The following is a 25,156-nucleotide window of genomic DNA, read 5'->3' as shown; positions in this document are numbered from 1 at the left end:
TCTTCCATGTAAATCCAAATACCATTCATTTAACAATCTTCACTTATTTCTACTTTTCATGAAATCGTCATTCTCAATCTCCCATTTCATATTTATTTCCAATCTGTAATTTATTATTAACGTTTTTAATCTAATTATATTTTAAATTCAATTATACCTGCTTAATCAACACCGAATCACCTTTCTTACTTTCGTTTGATTTTCTTGAAAATCCATCCATTTAGATCAGAAATAGAACCTAATTGAATTGATTTTACATGCTTAATCAACTCCCTTCATGATTCTTGAATTGTTTGATTGAAAGATTGGTAAAAAATTTCAATTTTGTTCACCATGTTTAACGTTTTAAATATGTTATGTTTCAGTTTTGTTTTTAAGCTAGTTATATTCTGGTTCAATTTCAGTTCTTGTTAAAACAGTTCAGTTAGTAACCAGACCTTTTCATATGGTTCAGTCTGAACATTTATAAACCAGTTTAGTTCAATAACAGTTTGGTTCAGTGCGGCTCGACGTTTTTTTTTAACACCCCTACGTCTCGCACGAATAAATTGTCCCTTGGTAGGAAGCCAATTTCTGATAAGACGCCAAGCAAACATAGATAGCTTTTCAAATGAATGTCTGAGTGCCAAAGAAAATTTGAATTAGAAGTATGAACATGGGAAACATACTAAGCTAACTGATATGTTCCATGGACAAAGTAACCACTGCCCGATCTAATTTCCATACTACTAACGTGTAAAGTAATATTGTTAAGTAAAACCCTAGATTCCCTTAACAACTCCTCCTCCCATGCAAACAATCGACGCCACCAATTTCACGTCTCTCCACCCTCATCACACAAAAAAACATATCTGCTACCGACGCTCCATGATTGAAGTAAAATAACTTAACCATATATTTGCTTCCCAGTGCCACATGCCTCAATGAGTTTGTTATAATATTGGCTAAATTGCGTTTTTATCCCTTAACTATTTAATTAGTATCGCTTTGGTCCCTTAATTAAAATTTGATTTATTTTGGTATCTTAACTTTCTCTCCTTACACATTTTGGTTCTTTCCGTTGGTTTTAGTTCAAAAACGTTAGGTTTTCTTCATCTTCTTCTTCTCTTCTTCATCTTCATATCATCTCCATCAACCTTCAACAACAAAAATCCGAGAAAAATTTCAGAAGAAAATGAAGAAAACCTAACATTTTTGAATTAAAACTAACGGAAATGATCAAAATGTGTAACGGAGAGAAGTTAAGATACTAAAATAAATCAAATTTTAATTAAAGGACCAAAGCGATACTATTTAAATAATTAAGGGACCAAAAACGTAATTTAACCAATAATATTTTACATTAAAATAAAAATTGGAAAATGCAAACACCTGTTAAAACATAGTATAACATCAAAAAATAAAATAAAAAATTTAAAAATATTTAATATATGTGAAATCTTTAACGTGTATGCCCTTTGTTAGTGCATGAGTCAATAAAAAAGTCCGTAACTTAGGAATTTGCACCATGCTGAAGCCATCCCATCCATCCACAACTCTGCTCTGCTGTAGTGCTGTGTAACCGTTCCCTCCCACGCGGCAAATCATCTTCTTTAATTTTTTCAGCTTTTCTCAGAACTTAATTGCTTTGTACTTTTACTTACTACTCCTAATTTCATTTTCATTTTCTCTCATCTTAGGAATTATCGTTCCTTTTTTTACTATTCTATTTACTCTCCTCTCATTTACCAGTACTACTTTTTCTATCTTTCATTCTGCTATTTACTCAAACCACAACGGTAAAAACATTCTTCAACTTATTAAATTAAATTTTCAAGCAGTTCCGGCGACGTGAACTACTAAAAATGTCATCATCGGCGGTGAGAAGCAAGAACTCCGGCAACGACGACGAAGCCAAACACTATCCTCCCCCACTCGCCTCTCACAACGACGTCGTTAACGACCCTACTCTCTTTTGGGACACTCTTCGTCGCTTTCACTTTCTCATGGCTACCAAATTCATGTACTAACTAATTTCTATTCCTTTTTCATTTCTTCATTTATTTTTTCAATTTAACAAAATCAAAGTACTATTATAAATGTGATTTCATTTTGCATAGGATTCCTGTGATTGGTGGTAAGGAGCTTGATTTGCACGTTCTCTACGTGGAAGTTACAAGGAGAAGCGGTTATGAGAAGGTGGATTCTCTCCCTTCGTTATAAGATTAAACTGTTTTATACTATTTTTTGCACTATAAATTAGATAATAGTTAATAATTTTCAAATTTCAGGTTGTTGCAGAGAAGAAATGGAGAGAAGTAGGTAGTGTATTTAGATTCTCATCTACTACTACAAGCGCTTCTTTTGTACTAAGAAAACACTATTTGAATCTTCTTTATCATTACGAACAAGTTCACTTCTTCAAAGTTCAGGGTCCTGTTTACACCCCCTCACCAGGTACTACTGTTTCACTATTTTTATTTCATTTACAGATAATTTTAAATGAAATTCATGTGTGAAATATTAAAACTCAACTCTGTTTGATGTATATTGCAGATGCATTTTCTGGTAACAGTCCATCTTGGAAACCGGAATTAGCTATTGTTCAATATTCACCTAAAATGGTAAATTATAGTGCTGAATCTCACGATGAAGGTAATTTAATGGCTATTTATTATGCTAGGAAAGAAAATAATTGAATTTAAATTAAGGGAAAGTAGATATTGAAATTAAAGAATAGGAATCAGGATTAGGATGAATATTTCAATTTCATTTTAGAGTTTAGACAATTTGTTGAATCTATATTCTGTATGTATGTCTTGAACACAATTTAATTTAATGTTACTCATTACTCATTTGTGATTCTACTAAGGAATGTGTTTGTTGAAATGCTGCTAAGAATTGAAAGTTGGTTAAGAACGAAAGTAGTTTATGATGTTAAGGAATTGTAATTTGAAATGAATAATGATGTAGAAAATTGTGGAAGTAGAAGCCTGCTTGTGGACTCAAGTTGAGGATTTAGGAACAATGACGTAGAAATTGTAATTTTATTTAGCTTGTCTGCATATTTGTCATGGAACTTTTCAATGCTGAAAATTTTACTATCTGTTATGTGTGCAGTTGATGTAGATAATTCATTACTTTTGGGAAAAGGAACAATAGAAGGAAAATTTGATTGTGGTTATTTAGTGTCAGTGGAATTGGGTTCAGAAGTTCTCAAAGGGGTGCTTTACCATCAAGAAAAAGTGGTTTCTCCTTCATCATTGGTTACACAACACAACGGTGCCATTGAGCCATTCAATCACCAAACTCATCGCTTGGGTAGGAGGAAGAGAAGAAAAAGAAAGTGGGATCCCAACTATCCAAAGCCAAATAGGAGTGGCTATAACTTTTTCTTTGCTGAAAAGCATTACAAGCTCAAAGAACTCTACCCAAACAGAGAAAGGGAGTTTACCAAAATGATTGGTCAGTCCTGGAATAGTCTCAGCCCTGAAGAAAGAATGGTAATTAAAAGGGTCATTTCATTTGTGTGTATTGCTTTATCCTAATTGGTCTTTACATTGTTGTTTATCTAGAATCTGGTTATCAAAGTTAATAGTTTTGATTTGAGTTAGTTCAAATGTAGTTATATGTGTGTTCGCCTAATATTGCAGATTTACCAAAACATTGGCTTAAGGGACAAAGAAAGGTACAAAAGAGAATTGTCGGAGTACAAACAGAAAATGAAGGTTGGGCAGACAGAAGAACTCGGGCGTCCATAAATCTATCCCTTTTGGCAGCAGAAGAAGACCTTAGAATTCTATTATAATTTCTTCAAAAAAGAAAAAGAATTCTATTATAATTGGTTGACTTTTACATGCATATATTGTTGTGGATAATGGTCCACTGGTCTGAGGTTTACAGGGCTGGTGTCTTTCCTTATAAAAAGATATAGTTTCATGTGTCAGATCCTTTTGGTTTGTTTAACCAAATCTAGTATGTACGCACTTGGTCCACACAGTGTCTCTTTGCTTAAACAGGTTTAAGTAGTATAAGCATCCATAAGTATCATGAACTTTTTCCCGAACTAAATGAATTTTTAGAAGTTAATGTGTGTTTATTGTGAGGTGACAAAAATTTATTTTGGGTAAGACTTTGTAAAATTGATTTTGTTTAAAAGCGATTTAAATTTAAATATATTAAGTAAAAGTGACCTGAAACATAATTTTTTTTTTTTTTTGAAAGGACCTGAAACATAAATTGTATAGTAGAGTATAGACAAAAAACTAATCCTTGAAGTTAAAATGCTCCAAATTCTATTTCATGTTATAAAATGCTCCAAATTCTAATCCTGCACTTTTATCACTTTTTTATAACCCTTAATTTTTTTTTTAAATCTTCGAATGATATTATTATGTTTATTAATTATTTTTTTTTTAGAATAATTATAAAAAATTACCCTAAAAATTTATAAAAAAATAAAATAAAAATAATCCTTTTTAAAGAACGGTTAAGCTTTAATCGTAAATCTCATCATCTTTCTTGAGCATTCACCATTATGGATTCTTTAATAATGATGAATCACAATTAAAGTTTAAATCACCATTATTTGTGCAATATGATAATGGTCGTCATATAGCAAGTAGGCAAACACAATAGAATAAAAAGGGGAAAATTTTAAAAATATATGTCGTGAGAATGGTTAGTCGTTAAACATGTAAATTTGGAATGATGGTCATGTTGTAATTTTGAGTTATTATTAAATATTTAAGAAGGTATTTATTAGTAAGAAATCATTTTCAAATTAAATTCCACTTTTCTCCTCTAAGAGAACCTTAAATTATCCTCTCCTCCAATCCTATGTTAAAATATATGTTATCCTCCCATGAAAAGTAAATAGATACGAAAAAATTATACTCCTCAATGATAATTAAATTTAAATATTTTGTTATTAATTTTATAATTTTAGTATAAAATATATTTTTAATTCGCTTATTTCACCAATTTTAATAATTTGTTCAATAGTCCCCGTGAACATAACTCAATTGACAGAGACATCACAGTTAGAGAAGACGATGCAATGCGATTAAAGCTTAATCCTTGTTTAAAAAGGATTTCTTATTTTATTTTATTTTTTTAGAATTATTCTCAATAAAAATAATGGACAAAATAATAATAAAACTTAATAATATCATCGGAAGATCTTAAAAAAATGGTTAAGGGACCAATACCAAAGTGCAGTGACTGATATAAAAAAGTGCCGAAAATGCAGGGACTAATAGCAAAACTTTAGAATATTATAATTCTCAAAATTTTGTCTTTTGGCGTGCCATGTGGCATGTAATAATTGGTCCACATGGCATACCACTAGTTTTTCCTTTTTTTTTTTAAACATGGACTTAACAGAAGGACCAATTAATTTTATTTTTTTTATAAAATGCATGGACCAATGTAAATAAAAAAAAGTGCACAATGACTAATGCTATAATTTGATCAAAATACAGGGATCATTGACATATTTAAGCTTTTATTATATTACACAAATGTTGCATGTTTTTACAAATTCCACCGTTTGTTTTAAAATTTGTATCATATAAATCATTTATAAGAATTTTCACTTAAATCTAATATCATTTGATATATTGTTGAGGTGCACTATTATTAACGTTGTATTATAAAAGCGTTTAAGACGTTAATCTTGATGCAAATAAATAATATATCGAATGATTAGGTTCGATAGTGCTCGGTTGGGTGCCTGTACGCCATAGGCAAAAGTTATTCAAAATTTAATTTTTAAATAAATTAATAAAAAACATGACATGTAATTGGATAATTGAATAATAATAGGTATATATGCAATGAAGTACTATTTTTTTTCCAACGGTAAATGTTAGTGATATGCATATTTATCTTCAAATTTATGTAATAATTTATACGGCATAAACTTTCAATCCAACAGTCATGTTTTAAAAATTTATATCAAATAGTGGAGCAAATGTTTTCGTATAATATGCATGTCTTTTTAAGAACATAAAAACCCAATGTGTCAAGCCACCTTTATTAATGATAGAACTATATAATCGATTTTTCACAATCTATCTTCTTGGAAATTTATGCAAACATTCCGAAATAATTTAGTGGGATGAGCATCAAATATTGTGTCCATTTAGAGTTTGCCTAGAATCTGATACTAAATTGATTTTTTTTATTTTTGCTAATAAATTGTAAACATTTAGCTAAAGTTTCACCCGTTCTAAATGCAGCTCTCACATATATGAAAATATACAATGCATTCATTACTTGTCATGTTTAAGAAATGACACATTTAAATAGGTGATACCTAGCTAATAAACACAGATTCCAAATCCAATATATATATATATTCTCAAACCATGAGAAGTACGCAAGAAAAAGAAAACATAAAATTATTTTGTCTATGAGCAAAGCAATAGAAAAAATTCACTTCATCACAGCCTTGCCACCAGCACCTTTCGTCCGCTTCAGTGGAGGATTCAGAGCATTCTCTATAGGATCCACAATGTTCAGTGGCCTCTTACTTAATGGTGGAGGCTTCTTCCACAACCAGCAACCTTTTTCCTCCTGAAATTTAGACAAATGCACATACTGAGAAATCTTACAAAATCTATTGAACAACAAAGTTAGGGGAAAAAAACATTCGCCAATTAAGCAAATAATTTTCCTAAAATCAAAACGTAATAATAATTTAGGATTATCATGTCTTACAAAGTACAAATATAATGTCTAGAAAACAATGAAGAAATGTAATAACCTAAATTGAAAGAAACATACAAGACATCAAGGAAATATAATCTAAAGAAAATATTTTAGTAGACAACATCACTTACATCAAAGTCCCATGATGGATCGCCATTCCTTTCAATAATATCAACTGCATCCCTAAACTCCTCGATAAAAGGTAGTGTACGGGGATAATCTCCAGATAAATCACTGCCCATCAACAAAAAGAAGTCAAATGATCAACTTTAATACTCTAACTTTTTTATTAGTACTAAAAACATAGGAAAATAAAAATTGAAGAACGAAAAACCAACCTTGTCCAAGGCGCTGGTTCATTGTCACACCTCACAAACAAATACCTGCAAACCTTCTCACCCTGTCACATAAAGATTCCCCATCAACATAATAAAGTTTGAACAATTGTTATATCCATTAGGTCTCACTCGATAAACTTAGTTGAATAAATTGCAATGAATGATTATTACAAACAAGAACCATACATTTTTTCCAAATTCGGACCAACATATATCAATTCTATAAACCCCGTCGTATCTCACTCCTGCTTCCGGTGCATAAGAGGACTGTTTCTCCTTGTGGGACCTGAAACAAATAAACGAAACCCTAAATAAAATATCATACCCATTCATTCCTCACACAACATCACAATGAAACTAAAATAATAAGGAATCAATCAATCAATTGAATTCATAATCAATAAAAACATACCTAACAACACGAACAGGATAGCCTTTTCGGCAACTGAGTCGCAAGGCCTCATTCGTATTATTAAATTGATGGTCCAAGAACTGATTTCTTCCACCACTTCCGGTATAAGTGAACCACTCACCATGATCTTCATCTTGTGTGTAACCACCAGACAAAACAACAGACTGAGCACCTTGGTTCTTTTGACCTGCAACCCTCGCAATATGGGGAAAATGAGCACCCCATTGCCTGCATTCCATCCTATCCTTCCATTTATCACCAACAAGAACCCCACGATTCCTAGTAGGATCATTCTCAGCTACGATGGGTCCAAAATGATCTTTTGGAATAGTCACGAGAATGGCGTAGTGGTCAATGCAATGAACTTTTGGAGTAATACTTCCTCCAACACCTTTCGATCTGGCTAGTTTAGCCATACGCATGGTGATTGCCAATTGTGTGTTGATTCGTGGAGTACTCGCCATTTTTGTTGGAATTGTAGTCCTACAATTTGGGCAAGTTTGCTTTCCTTGTTTCATCCATTTCTTAAAACATTCTAAGCAAAAATTGTGCCCACATGGAGTCTAACCCAACAACAACAAAACAATTTCAAATAATATTTTTTTTAAAAATCAATATATTTAACAAGATTGTATCCACATGGGATCTAAACCAAGAACAACAAAACAATTTCAAATAATAATTTAAATATAACTCATCTATATGCAGAAATGAGAGAAACTTACAGTGACAGGTCTGTCAGGCAACTCTATGCAGAAGGAACAATAATTATCAAGCACATCATCGTTTTCGTCGTTGGTTTCAGTAGTTGGTTTTGAAGATCCACCAACAATTTCTTCTTCGTCGGTAGAAGGATCATACGAACAATTAGGGCATTTCCCATCAATCATCGGCGGGCAACATGGAAGATACCATGGAGTCAATGGCAAAGATGATCGAAAAATACGTCTTGGCAAAGGTCCGATGGATCTTGAGAGTTTGATCCGTACCATATTCGACTGCTCTTTGGTATCACTATTTGGATGAATTCCAAGACTTTTGTTTTTTTTTTTTTTTGTGGTTTTTTTTCTTCTACTTCCCTCTTATCCCTTTCTTTTCATTTTCAATGTTCATTAATTTAAAAATTTTAGTCAAATCTCTTCATTTTTTTAATGGAAACTAGTATTCTCTTTTGGTTAATTAAAAATATTTTTAATTGAACTGCTATCATTATCATCTATTCATTATTTTTTTTTAATTTTTAAGGATATTCATTATTTTTTATTGTAATTGGTTTGAAAATCATTAATTGTATATTTGACTAAATTAGTTGTATATTTTTTTAAGGAAGGAAAAAAAATACAATTAATTTAGTCAATTATTATGACTCGTATTAATTTTGTTCACATTCGGGAACAACCGCGAAAAAAAAACAATAATAATTTGTTTTAAGAAAATAATAATAAGAAAATATTCCTTAAATTAATAATAATAATTAATAAGAAGAAGAAAATATACCTTTTTTTTTTTTGGTTCTAAAGAGTCAAGGAGAAAAACTCAAATATTTAATTTTAAGTGTTAGAGAAATGAAAAATTACAAGATTGAACCCATGTTTCTCCATATCAAATGTGTTTGTTTGCAACAACCATTTGAGTTTTACTTATAGAACATCAAGAAAAAGACTACTTAATATCAATTTTGTAGAAATAATTTAATTGTTATGAATTTAATTCATATATAACGTCGGCATAACTGTTTTTACACTATCCACCATCACTAGTGTTAGATCATTTAAAATATTTTATTTTAATCATAACCACTTTCAATGCCACCCACATAAAATTAAACTATATTTTTTCAAGGATAAAATTAAACTATATTATTTACTATAAAATTACCACACACATGTCTCCGTGAGCATAACTTAGTTGGCAGAGACATAGATTGTTATATGCAGGGGTTCGAGTTCGAATCCCGAACACCCCTTAGTCACCTTAAAAAAGGTGAGTTCTAACCTCTAGACTACCTCACGAAAAAAAAGTAAAAATATAATGTGAGAATAAAAGAGAAAGTTGTCAAACAATTTAATTATCATAAAATAGTAGTACAAATAACATTTCTCATATATTTACTTGGTAGTCAATCGCATGCATATATACATATATTTGTTTTTTAACTCGCTTTGATTATTTTTATTAAAAATATATTTTAAAAAATCTGTTTATGAATGAGTCGTTTACTATGAAAAATCTAAGAAGAAAGACATCTAAGAAGAAAGACACTTAAATAATTAAAAGGGTACATCTATATTGATTCCCTAAATATGAACCAACTTAGGGATATGTAACCTACATTTTTTATTTTTATTTTTGACAAAATCATTCCTACTACATGTTGCCTCACTTTTATGATTTAACCACATTAATCACCGCTAAGAAAAGGCAAAATAAAAATATTTCATCAAACATCATTGTAAAACTAATTCACATCACATTATTAAGAAGTTCTAGCTCAACTGGTAAAATGCTGAAATTGTTAGGCCGGATGCCATGACTGGAGTTCGAACCCCGGTTCCTTCATTTGTGTGTGTGAGTTTATAATGGCTTTGCCATTTCATCTATCTAAAAAAAACTAATTTACATTTACAATGTATGCATTCTATTCTCATTAATTAATGTTTTTAATTTACGTGACAATTCTAAATATTTTGATTGATTGTGTGTTCAAAAATATTTTGAACTGTCGATCCACCACAATTAAACTTTTTATATAATTTTTTTGTTTTAATATTTAAATTTTATGCATATTAATGTAACTTTCTTTATCATATTAATGTAGTATTAAATTGTTACGCAAATATTTAATCACATTTTACTTCTATCATATTTTTTTATTTCTTGTAAAAGTAATTTTTATTTTAGGCTTAACAAAATGAAACTCATTTTGAATCACTCAATTCATGCAAGGGATGTGAGATGAGTGACTCACCGACAGTAACTCATCTGAACCCTTCTCCTCCTCCTCCTCTCATTCATCTCCTAAATATATTCAACGAGAATTCGCCGCATTTATAAATATTTAGATCTGAACCTTCATAAAAATTGAAACTAAAGAGAGTTGGAGGGAGATTGAGTGGTTTGAGAGAGAGAGAGAAAAAAAATATGAATTTTTTTTTTTTCTGACCCTATTTGCCAAAAAAAATCCAGCTATGACCCCCTTTTTTTTTTTTTTGTCCTGTAGTGTATTCAGAAAATTGAGAAAAAATTTCAATTTTGTTCCCAGAGGTAATCGAACCAGGCACGCGTGAGACATTGCCAGGCTGCGTTACCACCAAGCCAATGAAGATTTGATGTTAATGTTTGCATCCAATAATATATATACCATTTTTAAAACCAGATTCACACACCATGAGGCATGAACCATCCAATTTTTCATTTTTGTTTTTTTATTGGATAATTTAGGATCTCCGACGAAATATATTTTGATAAAATATCCGACAAATACATATATATATTATTATCCGACAAAATATATATTTTTCACCGATAAATTATCCGACGAAATGATTTATATATTATTTCAAGATAAAATCTAAAATCCAATTAAAATTATAAAATCTCCTATATTTATTTTTTAGGTGAATTCACATTAAATTTTTTTATTGTTTTAAGGTGAATTCGCCTCACTTATTCATCTTTAAGGTGAATTTTTCTAGCCACTAGGCGATTTTATAAAAAAAAAAAAAATCACCCCGGCCACGGGCACCTCAATTATCCAATAAAAAAAATAAATATAGGAGATTTTATAATTTTAATTGGATTCTAGATTTTATCTTGAAATAATATATAAATCATTTCGTCGGATAATTTATCGGTGAAAAATATATATTTTGTCGGATAATAATATATATATATTCGTCGGATATTTTATCAAAATATATTTCGTCGGAGATCCTAAATTATCCAATAAAAAAACAAAAATGAAAAATTGGATGGTTCATGCCTCATGGTGTGTGAATCTGGTTTTAAAAATGATATATATATTATTGGATGCAAACATTAACCTCAAATCTTCATTGGCTTGGTGGTAATGCAGCCTGGCAATGTCTCACGCGTGCCTGGTTCGATTCCCTCTGGGAACAAAATTGAAATTTTTTCTCAATTTTCTGAATACACTACAGGACAAAAAAAAAAAAATAACGGCTGACACGTGTCAAAATCTGCCGGGGTCCCGCCATTTCAAATGGCGGTAATGAAAGAAAAAAAAAAAAAAAAAAAGTGGCCAGTCAGGATGCGCCACGTGTACCGGCGGCTCAGTCCCGCCATTTCAGATGGCGGGAATGAGGAAAAAGACAAAAAAAAAAAAAAAAAAGTGGGTCATTTCGGTAAAAAAATTTCAAAGGGGGTCATAGCTGGATTTTTTTTGGCAAATAGGGTCAGAAAAAAAAAAAATTCAAAAAAATAGTGATGCTGATGATATATGGTTGATGTTGATGATGCTGTTAGGTTTGAATACGTGAAGATGATGAATGGTGGTGATGATGAATTTGTGAAGAAGATTGGGGAATTAAAGAATCACGTGCTCTTTCTAGTTCTATTTTTGTTTTTAGGTTAACGGTGCTTTACCCCTGTAATATAGGTCATATTTTGTTTTTCCTCATGTAAAATATTTTTTTTTTACAGGGGGCAAATCAAAAAAAATATTTTACAGGAGGAAAACAAAAAATGACCTATATTACAGGGGGTAAATCACCATTAACCCTTTGTTTTTTTATTAGAATATACAAATGTGGCTTTTCTTTTAAATTTAATTCAAAAATAACCCACGTGGCGTCCAACTCACTTAAGTGAGGAGCCACGTGGGCATTAACCAGTCAAAATCAAGAGGGTTTGAAGGTTGCAAAAGGGGGAAAAGTTAAGGGTCTAAAAAATAAATTTTTTAATAGGGGGTCAAAATTGCAACTATGACAATATGATTCACAAACCATGTAAAAAAACAAATTGTCAACAAAGTGGTTGGACTCAAGTAGTTTATGAATTTGAATTAAGATTGATTTGATAAAGAGTATATGCGTTTGAATTGTGGTTGAAACAATATTTGGTTATGCTTTATTCCAACTCTTAAAATGCAACAATGTTAAAACTCTTGAGAAAGAACTTTATGGTCAATTATAATTCTAATTGACTTGAGGATTAGTCTTTATAGTTGTCTGTAAATTATATTTGAGATACACAACAAAATAATTTAATTGGGGGTAATTATATCGGTAACGACTTAAGTTTTACAATAAAAATCCTTATTTTCTTTATTAATCATTTTGAAAATGTTTTTATAGAATAAATTTAAAAGAATTAGATTCACATAATTAACAATTCTATCCATTTTTAGTCTTTTGCTTACTTTATTTTTCTCTGGTTGCTTCATTTACTATTTTTTTTTTTTTTTTTTTTTACCTTTTCCCACTTTTTTTTCGTTGTTTTTTCCTTCACCTCTTCTTCTGTTTCTTTTAATTTCCAACGTTAATTAATTTTTGGAAAATATTTATTATATTTATATAAGTTAGAAATTTATTTATGTAAAAGAAAAACATAAGATTGAAGTCAATAAATGTATTATCATATTGATTCTCTATTTGTTTTCTTGGCTTAATTATTCGTCAAATCTATAACATGTAGTTGTACTGAAACATGTACTAGAATAGTAGTGATACATGTACCTGACAATGACATTGATCGTGATTTTTTTTATAGTCGAACTAGTGTCAACGGGGCACTTTTTCCTCCACGCATAACATAAAATTGAGGGTTTTTACTTCCTAATTTATTATAGACCCTAGTCATGAGAAAAAAATCTACTTCAAAAGCTTGCAAACTATCATTCCATTTAAACCCATCATCTTTGGTGTTGACCCCTTGCGTGATAGATTTTTTGCTGCAACACTTGAACCATCACTCTTAGAATATGTGTCGATAATGACATCATCAATATTAGTAAATTTACTTGCATTTCATCTTATTCTTTTTTTCCTTTTGTGAGATGCATCACTTAAATGATTCTGCCTACTATCTACTGATCAATATCCAGATATCAAAATTTGATGGAATATCTTCCTGATTTGTATGCGGAATTTTCTCATGAACCAAAGGGATCTTCACTGTTGAGTCCGGGTTTACGAGTTGCTATTTTTAATTAAGCTACTATAATTATTTGCGTGGAGGCTGTTGAATAAGAGGATTTCAACCCAAGTTAAATTGAAGTGATGTGGAGTAACTCGTTAAGATTCGTTATTATTGTGATTTCGGATCAAAACTCACACCGATAAACTTTGATGTGTGGAGCAAGGATCAACGACAACCAATAGCCAAATAGATCGCAAGCAATAACAACAATGTAATGTAAAACTACAATTGATTAGAAGAACAACAAGATAAAAGAGGAGTATAGAAGAGGAAAAACACACAATATTGTTTACCCTGTTCGCTTCAAATTGACTTACTCTGGAGGAGAGAGGCAGTGGCTAGACACCCTGCAATCCTTCTAGCTTCGTGCTGCGAGTCTTTCCTCTGCGCCGCGAGATAGGCAGAACTGGAACACTTTCACAGTCACATGCGATTTCAAGGTATATCCAACAATTATCATGCTCAGAAGGATGCAAAAATGAGGAATCTATAAATCACGCTTTTTTGGATTGTGCTTTGCTTGGAAGCATTTGGTATTGTGTTTTGCACTGGTTGGGAATTCATAGTGTTCTCTCTAACGGTGTGGGGCTGTACGTGTTACAATTGGTGGCTCTCATTTGTTTAGAAAGAATATTCGTAATTGATTTCAATTGATCTGGATGACTTGTATTTGGATCATTTGAAATATTCGTCATTGTTGCCTTCCGCTGTCAACAACATGGAGTGCATGCTATTTAGTTGTATCTGCCTAGCGAAAGAAACAAGGGGCACTACTGTTTGGTGGTAGTGATGCCATCAAAGGATTACATAATTAAAGCATTATAATTCCTTGCATTCATCGACATTACTACTTTACCAGTAATATATATATATATATATATATATATATGGATGGTGGATTCTTGGACAAGAAACGGTGATATAATCAAAATGTTGAAGTTGTGCGTATAATCCACATCAAATATAAATAAATATAGATGCGCATTGCACTCCTTTGCAATAGTCATCAGCTTCAGTTTTATATACAATTTCCATTTCAGACACAACTCACATCTTTTGATTTTCTTCATGTTCATGTGATGGGAGACACAGAGAGTTGTTGCAATATCAAAGCTATCAGTTCTGAATGGAATCAAAATGGAAAGCAGAAACAAAAGATTGAAGTTTACCTCAAAGTTCTTAGTCGACTTAGGGAATTGAATGTTCCTGAGATTATGGCTCCCGGTTTTGAGGATGATCTTTGGGCGCATTTCTATCGTCTTCCCACTAGGTACCTTCAAACCCATTCTCTCACCACTTCATCATTCTTGCTTCCCACATTCTTGCTTTATTCTGAATGTAGGTATAACGTTGACCGCGACATGTTTGAATATTCTATAGTTGAATTGATTTTAATTGTAAAATAAAATTTTAAGCTTTTGCAACTAAATAATTGGGTTTAAGTGATTAATGAGCTCCACTAAGGCTTTGTTTGCGAGTTTGGAGGGGAAGGCTTAGGAAAAAAGGAATGAGCAAGTGGAAGAAATAGAAGAAAATGAGAGAGGAGGACTTTGAGGGGTTAACTTTTCTTCATAATACAAAACCCTCCTCATTTGGAGGAACTAAAAAATTGTATTGGAGGAGGGTTTTCGAGGGTTAATAAGAATTCTTCAAATTTAATTTATGTTGTTATAATATTTTTAAAATTAAAAATAAAGTAATCATATGCATTAATTTACCATTCTCTAAAAAACTACTCTTTTAAAATTTTTGTAAGATTTCTCTTATTTTTCTTCATATTTTGCATCCCTCAAAATCTTTCCTTTCCTTCCCCTCCAAACTCGCAAACAAAGCCTAAAGAAAGAATTGTTTAGGAGAAACTGAGTTTACTTACCTCCCTGCCAAACTCCTAATTACAAGAGCTCATTTCCATTGAAAAAAAGAAGGGTTAAGACGAAAAATAGAGCTTTTGCATCTTCAATTGATTTTTAACCTTGAGTTTATGGTTCAACCTATTTTCACATGATATATATTCAAATATGGATCACTTTACAATCAACTTACTTTTCGACAATCAATTTTCAAGAATCAATCCATTTAAAATCAATTTTTATAACGACATATAGCAAATCTAATTGTTTGTTATTAGTGTATGTAAATTTAATATGCAATACACTTTAGGTATGCATTGGATATGAATGTGGAGAGGGCTCAATATGTCCTTATGCATAAAAGGTTACTGCACATTGCACGAACCCCAGCTGCATCTACTGGACCTGCAGTTGAAGTCCGTCTTGTACAAGTGGTAGTGATTTATGCATTAACTAGTCATCATTTCAGAATCATAATGAGATTATAATATTTGAAAATTTTCTTGAAAAGAAAAGTAGACCTAGACATAATTTGCTCTTCTAAATTATTTCATTGTTTTAATTTCACACATTTCTCTCTTTTAGTTATTGTAGTTCAATATATTTACTGTTAATTAGTCATTGCATGCTTCCTATGAAGGAAATTTTTATGTTCTGATGTCATTAGTGTCTAGAAAATTAATTTCTTCGTTTTATCAGGCTATGGAAACTTTGCTGGTACCTACCTGCATTAGCAAATTGATTTGCTAGATCTTGGCAATAAATATTTTATGCAGGTTTGCTCTGCTTCTGGGGTGACTTGTAAATCCCTTCATTCAAATTCACAAAATAAAGTGAGTCCTCAAGATTCTGATATTCAGGGCAACATGATGAGGTATGATTGCGTGAATAATATATTTACTTGCTCTTCTCCTTCTTGTAACCTATTTTATTAAAAAAAAAAAAAAAATTGGTTGAAACTTTTGATTTTGTTCCTCCTTAGTTTTCATTCTACTACTTGTTGCAGGCCTATGCATGAAATCACAATTTCAACAAATGACAAGCCAAAACTTCTTAGTCAGGTAGCAAGCTGATATTATTGATTGCTGTGCAAATCTTTCTAGCTGGAATCAATGTTTTTATAGTTTTAAGGAGTTGTGCTGCAACTACAGTTGACTTCCTTATTGTCTGAGACTGGGCTGGACATTCAAGAAGCACATGCTTTTTCGACATTGGATGGCTATTCATTGGATGTTTTTGTTGTTGGTGGTTGGGCAGTTGAGGTATATATTTCCTATTATTTTCTAACGTATAGTTCAGTTCAGTTCAGCAGTTCAATCTACGGACACTGATGTTAAAGGAAATTAGACTTGATCATGTAACTCAAATATAAACATGTTAGAAGTTTGAACTGAATTATATATAGGATGTGCTCTTGAATTTTTTATGAGCAGAAGAAACGAGAGTATATGACATTGATTATACTCTAATTTTTTTGTCTCTCATTTCTTTGTAAAACTTTGCTTGACAAATTATCCATGCTTGAAATTTATAGGAGACAGAAAAGTTAAAGCATGTACTAGCTAACAAAATTCAGAAACTAGAGGTAAGCCCGTTATAAACCAGTCATGGTTGCATTTTTACTGAATATGTTTTCGATCTAGTTTTACCTGCATTACTTGTCTTATTTTTCTCTATCATTTCCCTTACAAACAGACTTTTACTCACTTGTAATTAGTACTGTTTCGCTTGACGGTAATAGCTCAGTTGGGTGTTCAAATATCAGTACGTACTGTTTTGCTAATTAATATCACTTTGTTCAAATATCAGTATACATGTTACATATTTCACATAATAATAAAAGTTAACTGGGGCTGAAATATACATATACTATTACTGCATGTTTTAAATGTTCTTGATTAGCTTTTTGTAACAATTACAAGTTAACAAGTTAAGGTCATGTTTACTTTGTGAAAACATTTTCTGTTTTCATTTTACTTGTGAACAAAGTGATAATAGTCTTGAAGTGAACGAATTCTATGCATTTTTTCGGAAACAGTGAAAATACAAAAAAAAATTGTTTTTATTATTTCCTAATATGCATCATCTATAATTGGCATTTCATTTTCTATCCATCACAATGGTTCACTTAAAGAGTCACACATCATCTTATAAGCAAGTTAACAAGTTAATTCTAATGTTTCTTGCTTAATTCTCTCCTCTCCTAGTTTTAATAGAGGATTATTTATGTAATATTTGGGTGCGAATCCAGAAGCAGTCTCAGTTGAAAGAAAATGGCAGTCCTCCTCTTGCAAAGCTTGCAGAGCAAGAGAAAATTAGGATGAACTTTATATCTAGACATGTAATTTTTCCCACCCGTGAAAACGGCGTCTCAACAAGTGAAGCAAGTTGGTTGAGATTTGAAAAGAAAATTGCATCTGGACCGTTCAGTGATTTGTGAGTAGTATCATTTCATCTCTTTGATATGTTTGTGGGTAAGTATATGTTGAATTACTGATAGCTGACACAGGTACAAAGGTACATTATGTAATCAAGATTTAGCTATCAAAGTCCTGAAGCAAGAGAGTTTGGATGAAAATATACATAGGGAGTTTTCTCAGGAAGTATATATCCTAAGGTTCGTTCCATCCCACTTTCCATTCATCAGTCCCCTACCATGAGGCCTTTTTTCTCTGGAATTTTCAATAGTGTTTAAATTTAAATAAATATAATTTTCAATATGAAAATTTGTCCAATCAGAGTAAAAATGAAAATAAAGAGAAACGATAATATTCTTTAATATATTGTAATTGATATTCAATATATTTATTTTAATTGAATTGTTGCAGTAAAATTCAGCACAGGAATGTTGTCAAATTTGTTGGTGCATGTACAAAACCCCCAAACCTCTGCCTTGTCACAGGTCAAATTTACTAAGTCACATATTCTTAGTTAAATTTTTCCTATTGATTATGACTTTGACAATGTATTGGAAAAAGCATTGTCGATTTCAATATAACTTGTTTTTATCTCAGAATATTTGTCTGGTGGAAGTATGTACGACCTTCTTCATAAACAGAAAACTGTCCTTGCTCTTCCATCTTTGCTAAAAGTAGCCATTGATGTTTCTGAAGGGATGAAATATTTGCATCAGAATGATATCATACACCGGGACCTCAAGTCAGCTAATCTTTTGATAGATAAGACTGGAGTAAGCTCACATTGATTACTTTTAAATTTTACTGGCTTATTGTATTTTAGTTGATGCTGTCGGTTTATATTTGTCAATGGAATTCCTGTTGGATAAGTTATTGCATGTCCTCTATCTGATTATATATGGAAACTAAAGTTGATTGGCGATACAAGTTACTAAGAAGTGATTGAGTTTTGGCAGAAGATGGAAAGAAAATAGATTTACTTAACTTTTGGAGTCAATAATGTATAGTAAGTAAGTGATTGAGTATCCTCTCTGTTTATTACCACAAAGTATTAAAATAAGTTTCAAGTTCTTTAAAAATAGAGTTTGCACTTTGCACGGGTTAGGATGAGAATTTGAGAGGAATTCAAAACTTGGTACGAGACTACAGTTAGATGCTATGAGGTTATGTGGAATGGATGATAAACTAACTATTGAGATGGTTATGATATAGCTTTGAAATTTAATATGCATTATGTTTTTTCCAGTTCTGCTAATATTTTGGTCTGCTACATATGTTTTGGTCTTCACATAATAGTGCTTCACAAATTTTAGATATAGACATATAGTTGACATTATGAGTTGTATGAACTTATCCAATTGTGTATATATTTTAAAATCCTTTTCAGGTTGTTAAGGTTGCTGATTTTGGTGTAGCCAGAGTGCGCAATCGTTCTGGTATAATGACTGCAGAGACCGGAACATATCGGTGGATGGCTCCAGAGGTCTGTGTATATATATAAGCATTGCCATAGGGTTGGTTACTTCTAAATTTTAAAATGTATAACCTACAGGTTTGGATGAGGAAGTTTAAGACGAACCTAGACTAGTTGGAATGAGAATGACGGCTTTTATGCTGAAAATTGAATAATTGGAACTGAATATCTATTAAAGCTAACATGAATTTTAGTTTTTTTCGTTGCTTATACGCTTTGCAAATAGATAATAACAATTTTGTTCCCTATTTTATAAACCTCACCCTCTCTCTTGTTGGCTTAACCCATATATGATATATGTGCCATTTACCTGTTCGTCCTAACGAAATAAGTATCTCACTGATTTCTTTGTGACGTAGGTCACATTGACCAAATCGCGTAAACTTTTGTGTCTTGTTCTTTCCTCTTTTTCCTTTGATCTTCCGACTTGTGTGTGGTTTATTCTTGTCTTTGGTCAAAACAATTACAACTAATTTGTGATCTCTCTTACATATGAAAGGTTATTGAGCATAAACCATATGATCACAAAGCTGATGTCTTTAGCTTTGCAATTGTTCTCTGGGAGCTGCTTACAAGAAAGGTAATGCTTCTTGCAATTTTTCTTTTCTTTTCGCTCATTGGATTTCTTTTGCTTGTATCCATAGAGCCCTAGAGTTAAATCTTCACCATTAAACGTGACTTATCCTCTCTACTATGTAAAATTCTGGTAACAATGTATACTACATTTAACAGCAGAATTTGACAATAAAAGAGGAAGAATGTTTCAAATAATTTTTGTGTGTTTTTGTTCAGTTAAAATTATGGTTCCACAGAATTTAAACTTTTCATCAATGTTTTCTGATTGAATGTCAGCTTCCTTATGAGCATTTGTCCCCATTGCAAGCAGCAGTTGGAGTGGTCCAGAAGGTATGTATACTTTCACTAGCAAATTATACTTGCACTACAAAAATATTTGAATGAAGTAAAGTATATATTGGCTATAGTAAATGAAGTAAATTGAGAAGTCTATGGTAGCTCAATCGACCAAACAATAAAAATATTATTATTAATAATTTAGATGAGATTTGGGGATAAATTGCAGGGTTTAAGGCCCAAAATTCCAAGGCATTGTCATCCAAAGTTGGTGGAATTGCTTCAGTGGTGCTGGCAGCAAGATCCATCTTTGAGACCCAGTTTTTCAGAAATTTTGGAATTTTTGCTGCACATTTCCAAGATGGTATGTCAGGCCGTTCCTGATGAGATGATGAATGTCATTTGAAAATTAATAATTTAAATGTTATTTTTTTTACATTTTTTTCACTGCAAAATCATTACTAATTCATAAATTAGATTATTTAAAATATATTTTTCTATTAAAATCAAATTAAATGCCACATCAGCAGGAGGTCCTTTGGGACATAAGGAATTCTAAAACAAATGCCACATCCACATGTTTCACCCCTAAAAAATATCCTTGTTAAGACTCGTATCATGTAGCTCGATTTCCACCGATGTGAAATGTCATTTATGTAGTAGTGATAGGTTGTTTATTCATTGGAAATGCTCATTGTTACGACCAAGATTTTAACGAAAAAATAGACAAAAGATGTTGAATGACTTATTCCACCCACGACACAACGTGTTTTCAGCGAAAAATATCACTTCAAAAATATTACACATGTGTGATTCATGGGTTTGCTAAATTTAGCTAATTCAGTCTTTTATAATAGAATCACTTGTTTGAAAATTTATTCTTTAATCTTGACGATCTAAATTCGATACTCTAATACAATGAAAACTCATACATATTTTTTTTAGGAATGGAGTTCGTACATACTTAGCATAGCATTAAACCTTGAAAATGAACGATATAAAAACAATCTGTTCTTAAAAATTGGGAGGTAAAACGAAATTGGAAAACTTTAAGTTCTCAAATCCATAATTTATATGAAATTTATGTAGATCTGTTTAATATACATTGTTCTTTTGAACATAGTTCTTTTTCCCTCAAATTTCTCTAGCCATAGTAAAAAAATATTATTTAACAAAAAAAAGAATTGTGTTTTTTATATGCACGTGTTTAGTTGTTAGTATATTGTTAGAGAAAAAGAAAAAAAATATTAGCCACGTTTTTGTTTTGAGGGAGAATATTAGCCACGTAACCACGTTACTATGTTGTAGTTGCAAAGCTTGCATAATAATTATTTTTTGGATTAATTAAGTTTTTGGTCCCTACAAATATCTGCAGTTTTGTTTTTAGTTCTTATAAAAATAAATCACAATTTTTAATCCCTACAAAATTTTTCGTTAGTGTTTTTAGTCCATGTTAAATTAAAATTTGTTTAATTATACTTAAAATTTTAAATTTTTTAATAATTTTTTACATACTTGTTTAAAATATTATAAAAGGTTCCGCCACAATAAATTAGCTCAAAATTTTTTTTTAGGTCCAAAATTTTGTTAGTTTTATCTTGAATTTTTGGCGTTTTAAAAAAATTATATTTAATTCGTTAAATGTTAAAAAATTCTAATTTTTTTATAAAAGAGATTATTATAATGTTCTTAACATGTCTGTTAAAAATCATTCAAAAATATAAAAATTTAATTATAATTAAACAAATTTCAATTTAACAGGGACCAACACATAATTTTAGTCCTTGTAAAATTAAAATTTGCTTAATTGTGCTTAAACTTTTAAATTTGTAACATATTTTTCACATACTTACTTAGAATATTATACAAAGTTCCTCCGCAAAAAAGTAACTTAAAATTTTATTATTAGGTCCAAATTTTCATTAATATAATCTTGAAAATTTGGCTTTTAGAAAAATTCATATTTAATTCATTACATGTTAAAAAACTAATAAAATTTACAAAAGAGTGTCTTACGAGTTATGAACATGTATGTAAAAAATCTTTCAAAAATTTAGAAGTTTAAGCATAATTAAACAAATTTTAATTTAACAGGGACTAAAAACACTAACAGAAAATTTTGTAGGGACTAAAAACAAAACTACAGATATTTATAGGGATCAAAAACTTAATAAACCCTTATTTTTTTTAGGGGCTCCTTACTTCTATTTTTTAGAGGAAGGGGATTTATTATGTATCTACCACATTATTCAATATTTTAGGAAAAAACAATACTTTCTGTTAGTGTTCGGCGTATAATTCATTTGTTATTGAAAAATATTTTATCTACATTTTTTGTAGATGTATACACTTTGAAATAAAGAAGAACAAAAATAAAAATAAAATAATATGACATATATGATTCATGATAATAGTTTGAAAATGTGAAATTAAAGAAAGAGAGATAAAGCCGACCAAAAAAAAAAAAAGAGACATAAAGAACAAAATAGGATTTTAAATAAGTGTATAAAATTTAGAAATATCTATTTATTATTGTTTATTATCACTGACCTTGGCTGTGTTTGGGAAACAAGACAAACAAATGATAATCGACATTCCATCTTTTTCTTATGAAACAATCTAGTTTTTTTTTTTTTTTTTTTTGGGTTGATATATATAGACCTAGTTTATTTCTAGATGAATCACAGATTACACATGCTTTAAAATATGCTATAGTATATGCTTTTTTTTAAGGGATGTATATACTTTTTTTAAGGGTTTAGTGTATGGACCTAGTTCTTTCAAAAAAAAAAAGTGTATCGATCTAGTCTTAACAGCGAGAAAGTCATTTTTTTTTTTTTTGATGTGGAAGGATATATGAGACAAAGTCCAGTCAAATTTCTTAAAATAAAGAAGTCCATTAAAAAAAGATAGGATGTGTTTGTTTTAACTTTAAGAAAATATATTGTGTTAGAAAATTTTTAGAGATATTTAAAAAAATCTAAAACTATTGTGTTTGGCTTTTTAGGGATTATTTGTGTTTGTTTACTACTCAAAAATTATTTTTTTTAACTAAATGATTTTTAACTAATTAATGTGTTACCTTCCTTGTTTTAAAAAAAAAAAATAGATTTTTTGAAGGAATAAAATAGATTTTGAAAAAAGTTAATCTTAATAGCACAGGTAGCTCCATTGATCAGTTGTTGGATAGAGTTAAGCGGTATTCCCTTTGGTGGCTAAAAGCTACAATGTTGTTTTTGTTTTTGGCTCCCAACTGTGGTGGTCGAGTCCTCTTACCTGTTTGGGACTGGCCTAATTTTGTTTGTCTCTGTATATTTGTAAAAATACTTTGGACTTTCTTGGTACATCTTGTACTAGGAAGAGTTCGTGATTTGTTAATATATGTTCCATTTTTGCTTGTTCAAAAAAAAAAATTAAAATATATTTTTTCTAAAAATATCTAAAACAAATGGGGCCTAAAAGCCGCCGGTCTATCATTAATATTAAAAAAATGGAGACTAATTTTACAAAAGCCGTCATAAAAAATAATTACAAATGTACCAAGCTACTCCCTCCGTCCCTTGATACAAGAACTCATTGTTTTTTTCTTCCACTTTTTATTAAAAAAAAATTGATAGTGTAGTTAATGTGTTTATTTTATGTATGAATATACTAAAATGGCCTTTGTATATATGCTCAGTAAATTTTTACTTTTCCTACTCCAAAGCATTTAGTAATATTAATTAAGAGTTTATTTGAGAAAAACAATAAATGTATCAAATAATTTAAGAAGAAGTTTATATTTAAGGTCAACTTTTTAATCAAATAGGTTCTTTATATAAACACGGAGGGAGTAAAAAAAAAAATAATAATAAATAAACATGTTCTGTGCACAACGTAGTTGATTGTCTATTTTTTTAGAGTAGTTGTTTGTCTTTTAGTCATCCCAACAATAATTATTTATTTATAAAGGGAATAATTTTTTATTTTTTGAAAAAGTAAAAAATATAATAAAAAAAAAACAGACAATTCGAAGAGATTCAAGTTAACAATTACTACCATGATTAGTCGTTTAATTCAGATTACAACCAACCACGCAAGAAAATAATAAGAGAAATGTTAGGAACACTCTCTTCAACACTCACTTTTTTAATTGGCTTAAACCAATGTGTGACCCACCATTTTAAGTGGAACCCATTTTCAAAGTGTGAGATCAACTATGATTTAAGCCAATTAGAAAGTGAGTGTTGGAGAGAGTGTTGAAAAGAGAATGTCCCTAGCATTCCTCAAATAATAATGCTAAATTCTACGTAACAATTTATTTTTGGCGGAAAGACAGTTGTATATAAGTCTCCAAGCAAACAACGAAATCTTCAAAGAAACAAAGAGGCTTTATAAAAAGGTGAGTCTGCTTGTCTTTAATTAAATTTAGATATCAACTACTCCCTCTGTCCTAAATTATATGTCATTTTAGAAAAAATATTTGTTTCAAATTGTATGTCGCTTTACAATATCAATGAAAAATTAATGTTACTTTTCCTATTATATTCTTAACTATTTATTACCCTCTCTTCTTTCAATTCCTTCATTTATCTTTCCCATATCATTTATTGAGGACAATTTTATAAAACAACTCATAATATCTCTTTCCCACACAATATTAATTACATTTCTTAATATGTGTGAAATGCCCAAAACGTCATACAATTTGGGACGGAGGGAGTAATAAACTTCTTTAAGTGATCAATACATACCACCATGATTAAGATCCCAAATTGAAGTATCATCCACATACCACATTATCTTTCAACAAAATGTTAGACAATAAAATCTTACATTCCTTCATTAACTCAACCTCGTGAACAAACAATTGTATTGTCCAACTCCAACAACTTACTTCAACACCGACAACTAATACCACATCCTTCACATAGAGATATTCTCCATCACTAAATTAAACAACCTATTAAAGCGCTCTTTTA

At 30.5% G+C, this 25,156-nt stretch overlaps 3 protein-coding genes across 4 annotated transcripts; 2 read left to right on the top strand and 1 right to left on the bottom strand.

Annotated features, from left to right (window-relative positions):
- Window positions 1–1,466: 1,466 nt before the first annotated feature.
- Window positions 1,467–4,068, top strand: LOC25490276 (high mobility group B protein 9). Of its 2 annotated transcripts, none has more exons than XM_039832191.1 (7): window positions 1,467–1,557; window positions 1,821–2,002; window positions 2,100–2,178; window positions 2,271–2,436; window positions 2,536–2,634; window positions 3,100–3,482; window positions 3,633–4,068. In XM_039832191.1, the coding sequence occupies exons 2-7, from the start codon at window positions 1,845–1,847 to the stop codon at window positions 3,738–3,740; spliced, it is 993 nt and encodes a 330-aa protein (XP_039688125.1). In that variant the 5' UTR covers window positions 1,467–1,557; window positions 1,821–1,844; the 3' UTR covers window positions 3,741–4,068. The 2 variants fall into 2 exon arrangements, with proteins under 2 accessions (XP_039688125.1, XP_024634994.1); XM_024779226.2 differs by having other exon boundaries at window positions 1,473–1,629.
- Window positions 4,069–6,209: 2,141 nt separating this feature from the next.
- LOC25490275 (E3 ubiquitin-protein ligase ORTHRUS 2) lies at window positions 6,210–8,508 on the bottom strand. The gene is made up of 6 exons (XM_013606781.3): window positions 8,169–8,508; window positions 7,444–8,006; window positions 7,218–7,317; window positions 7,032–7,093; window positions 6,825–6,927; window positions 6,210–6,558 (listed from the first exon to the last, which is right to left on the bottom strand). Exons 1-6 carry the CDS (start codon window positions 8,433–8,435, stop codon window positions 6,418–6,420), a joined length of 1,236 nt encoding a protein of 411 aa, XP_013462235.1. The 5' UTR covers window positions 8,436–8,508; the 3' UTR covers window positions 6,210–6,417.
- A 6,173-nt stretch (window positions 8,509–14,681) lies between these two features.
- LOC25490274 (serine/threonine-protein kinase STY46) lies at window positions 14,682–20,634 on the top strand. Its single transcript, XM_024779142.2, has 14 exons — window positions 14,682–14,872; window positions 15,763–15,886; window positions 16,229–16,326; window positions 16,459–16,513; window positions 16,604–16,714; window positions 16,987–17,037; window positions 17,704–17,888; window positions 17,962–18,069; window positions 18,281–18,354; window positions 18,467–18,642; window positions 19,257–19,352; window positions 19,843–19,923; window positions 20,196–20,249; window positions 20,425–20,634. Exons 1-14 carry the CDS (start codon window positions 14,682–14,684, stop codon window positions 20,599–20,601), a joined length of 1,581 nt encoding a protein of 526 aa, XP_024634910.2. The 3' UTR covers window positions 20,602–20,634.
- The last annotated feature ends 4,522 nt before the right edge of the window (window positions 20,635–25,156 follow it).

Source organism: Medicago truncatula, chromosome 3 (genome assembly GCF_003473485.1).
Source record: "Medicago truncatula cultivar Jemalong A17 chromosome 3, MtrunA17r5.0-ANR, whole genome shotgun sequence".
In the NCBI taxonomy this organism is placed as follows: domain Eukaryota; kingdom Viridiplantae; phylum Streptophyta; class Magnoliopsida; order Fabales; family Fabaceae; genus Medicago; species Medicago truncatula.
Note: the sequence above shows the minus strand (reverse complement) of the source record. Positions and strands in the feature narration are given on the sequence as shown.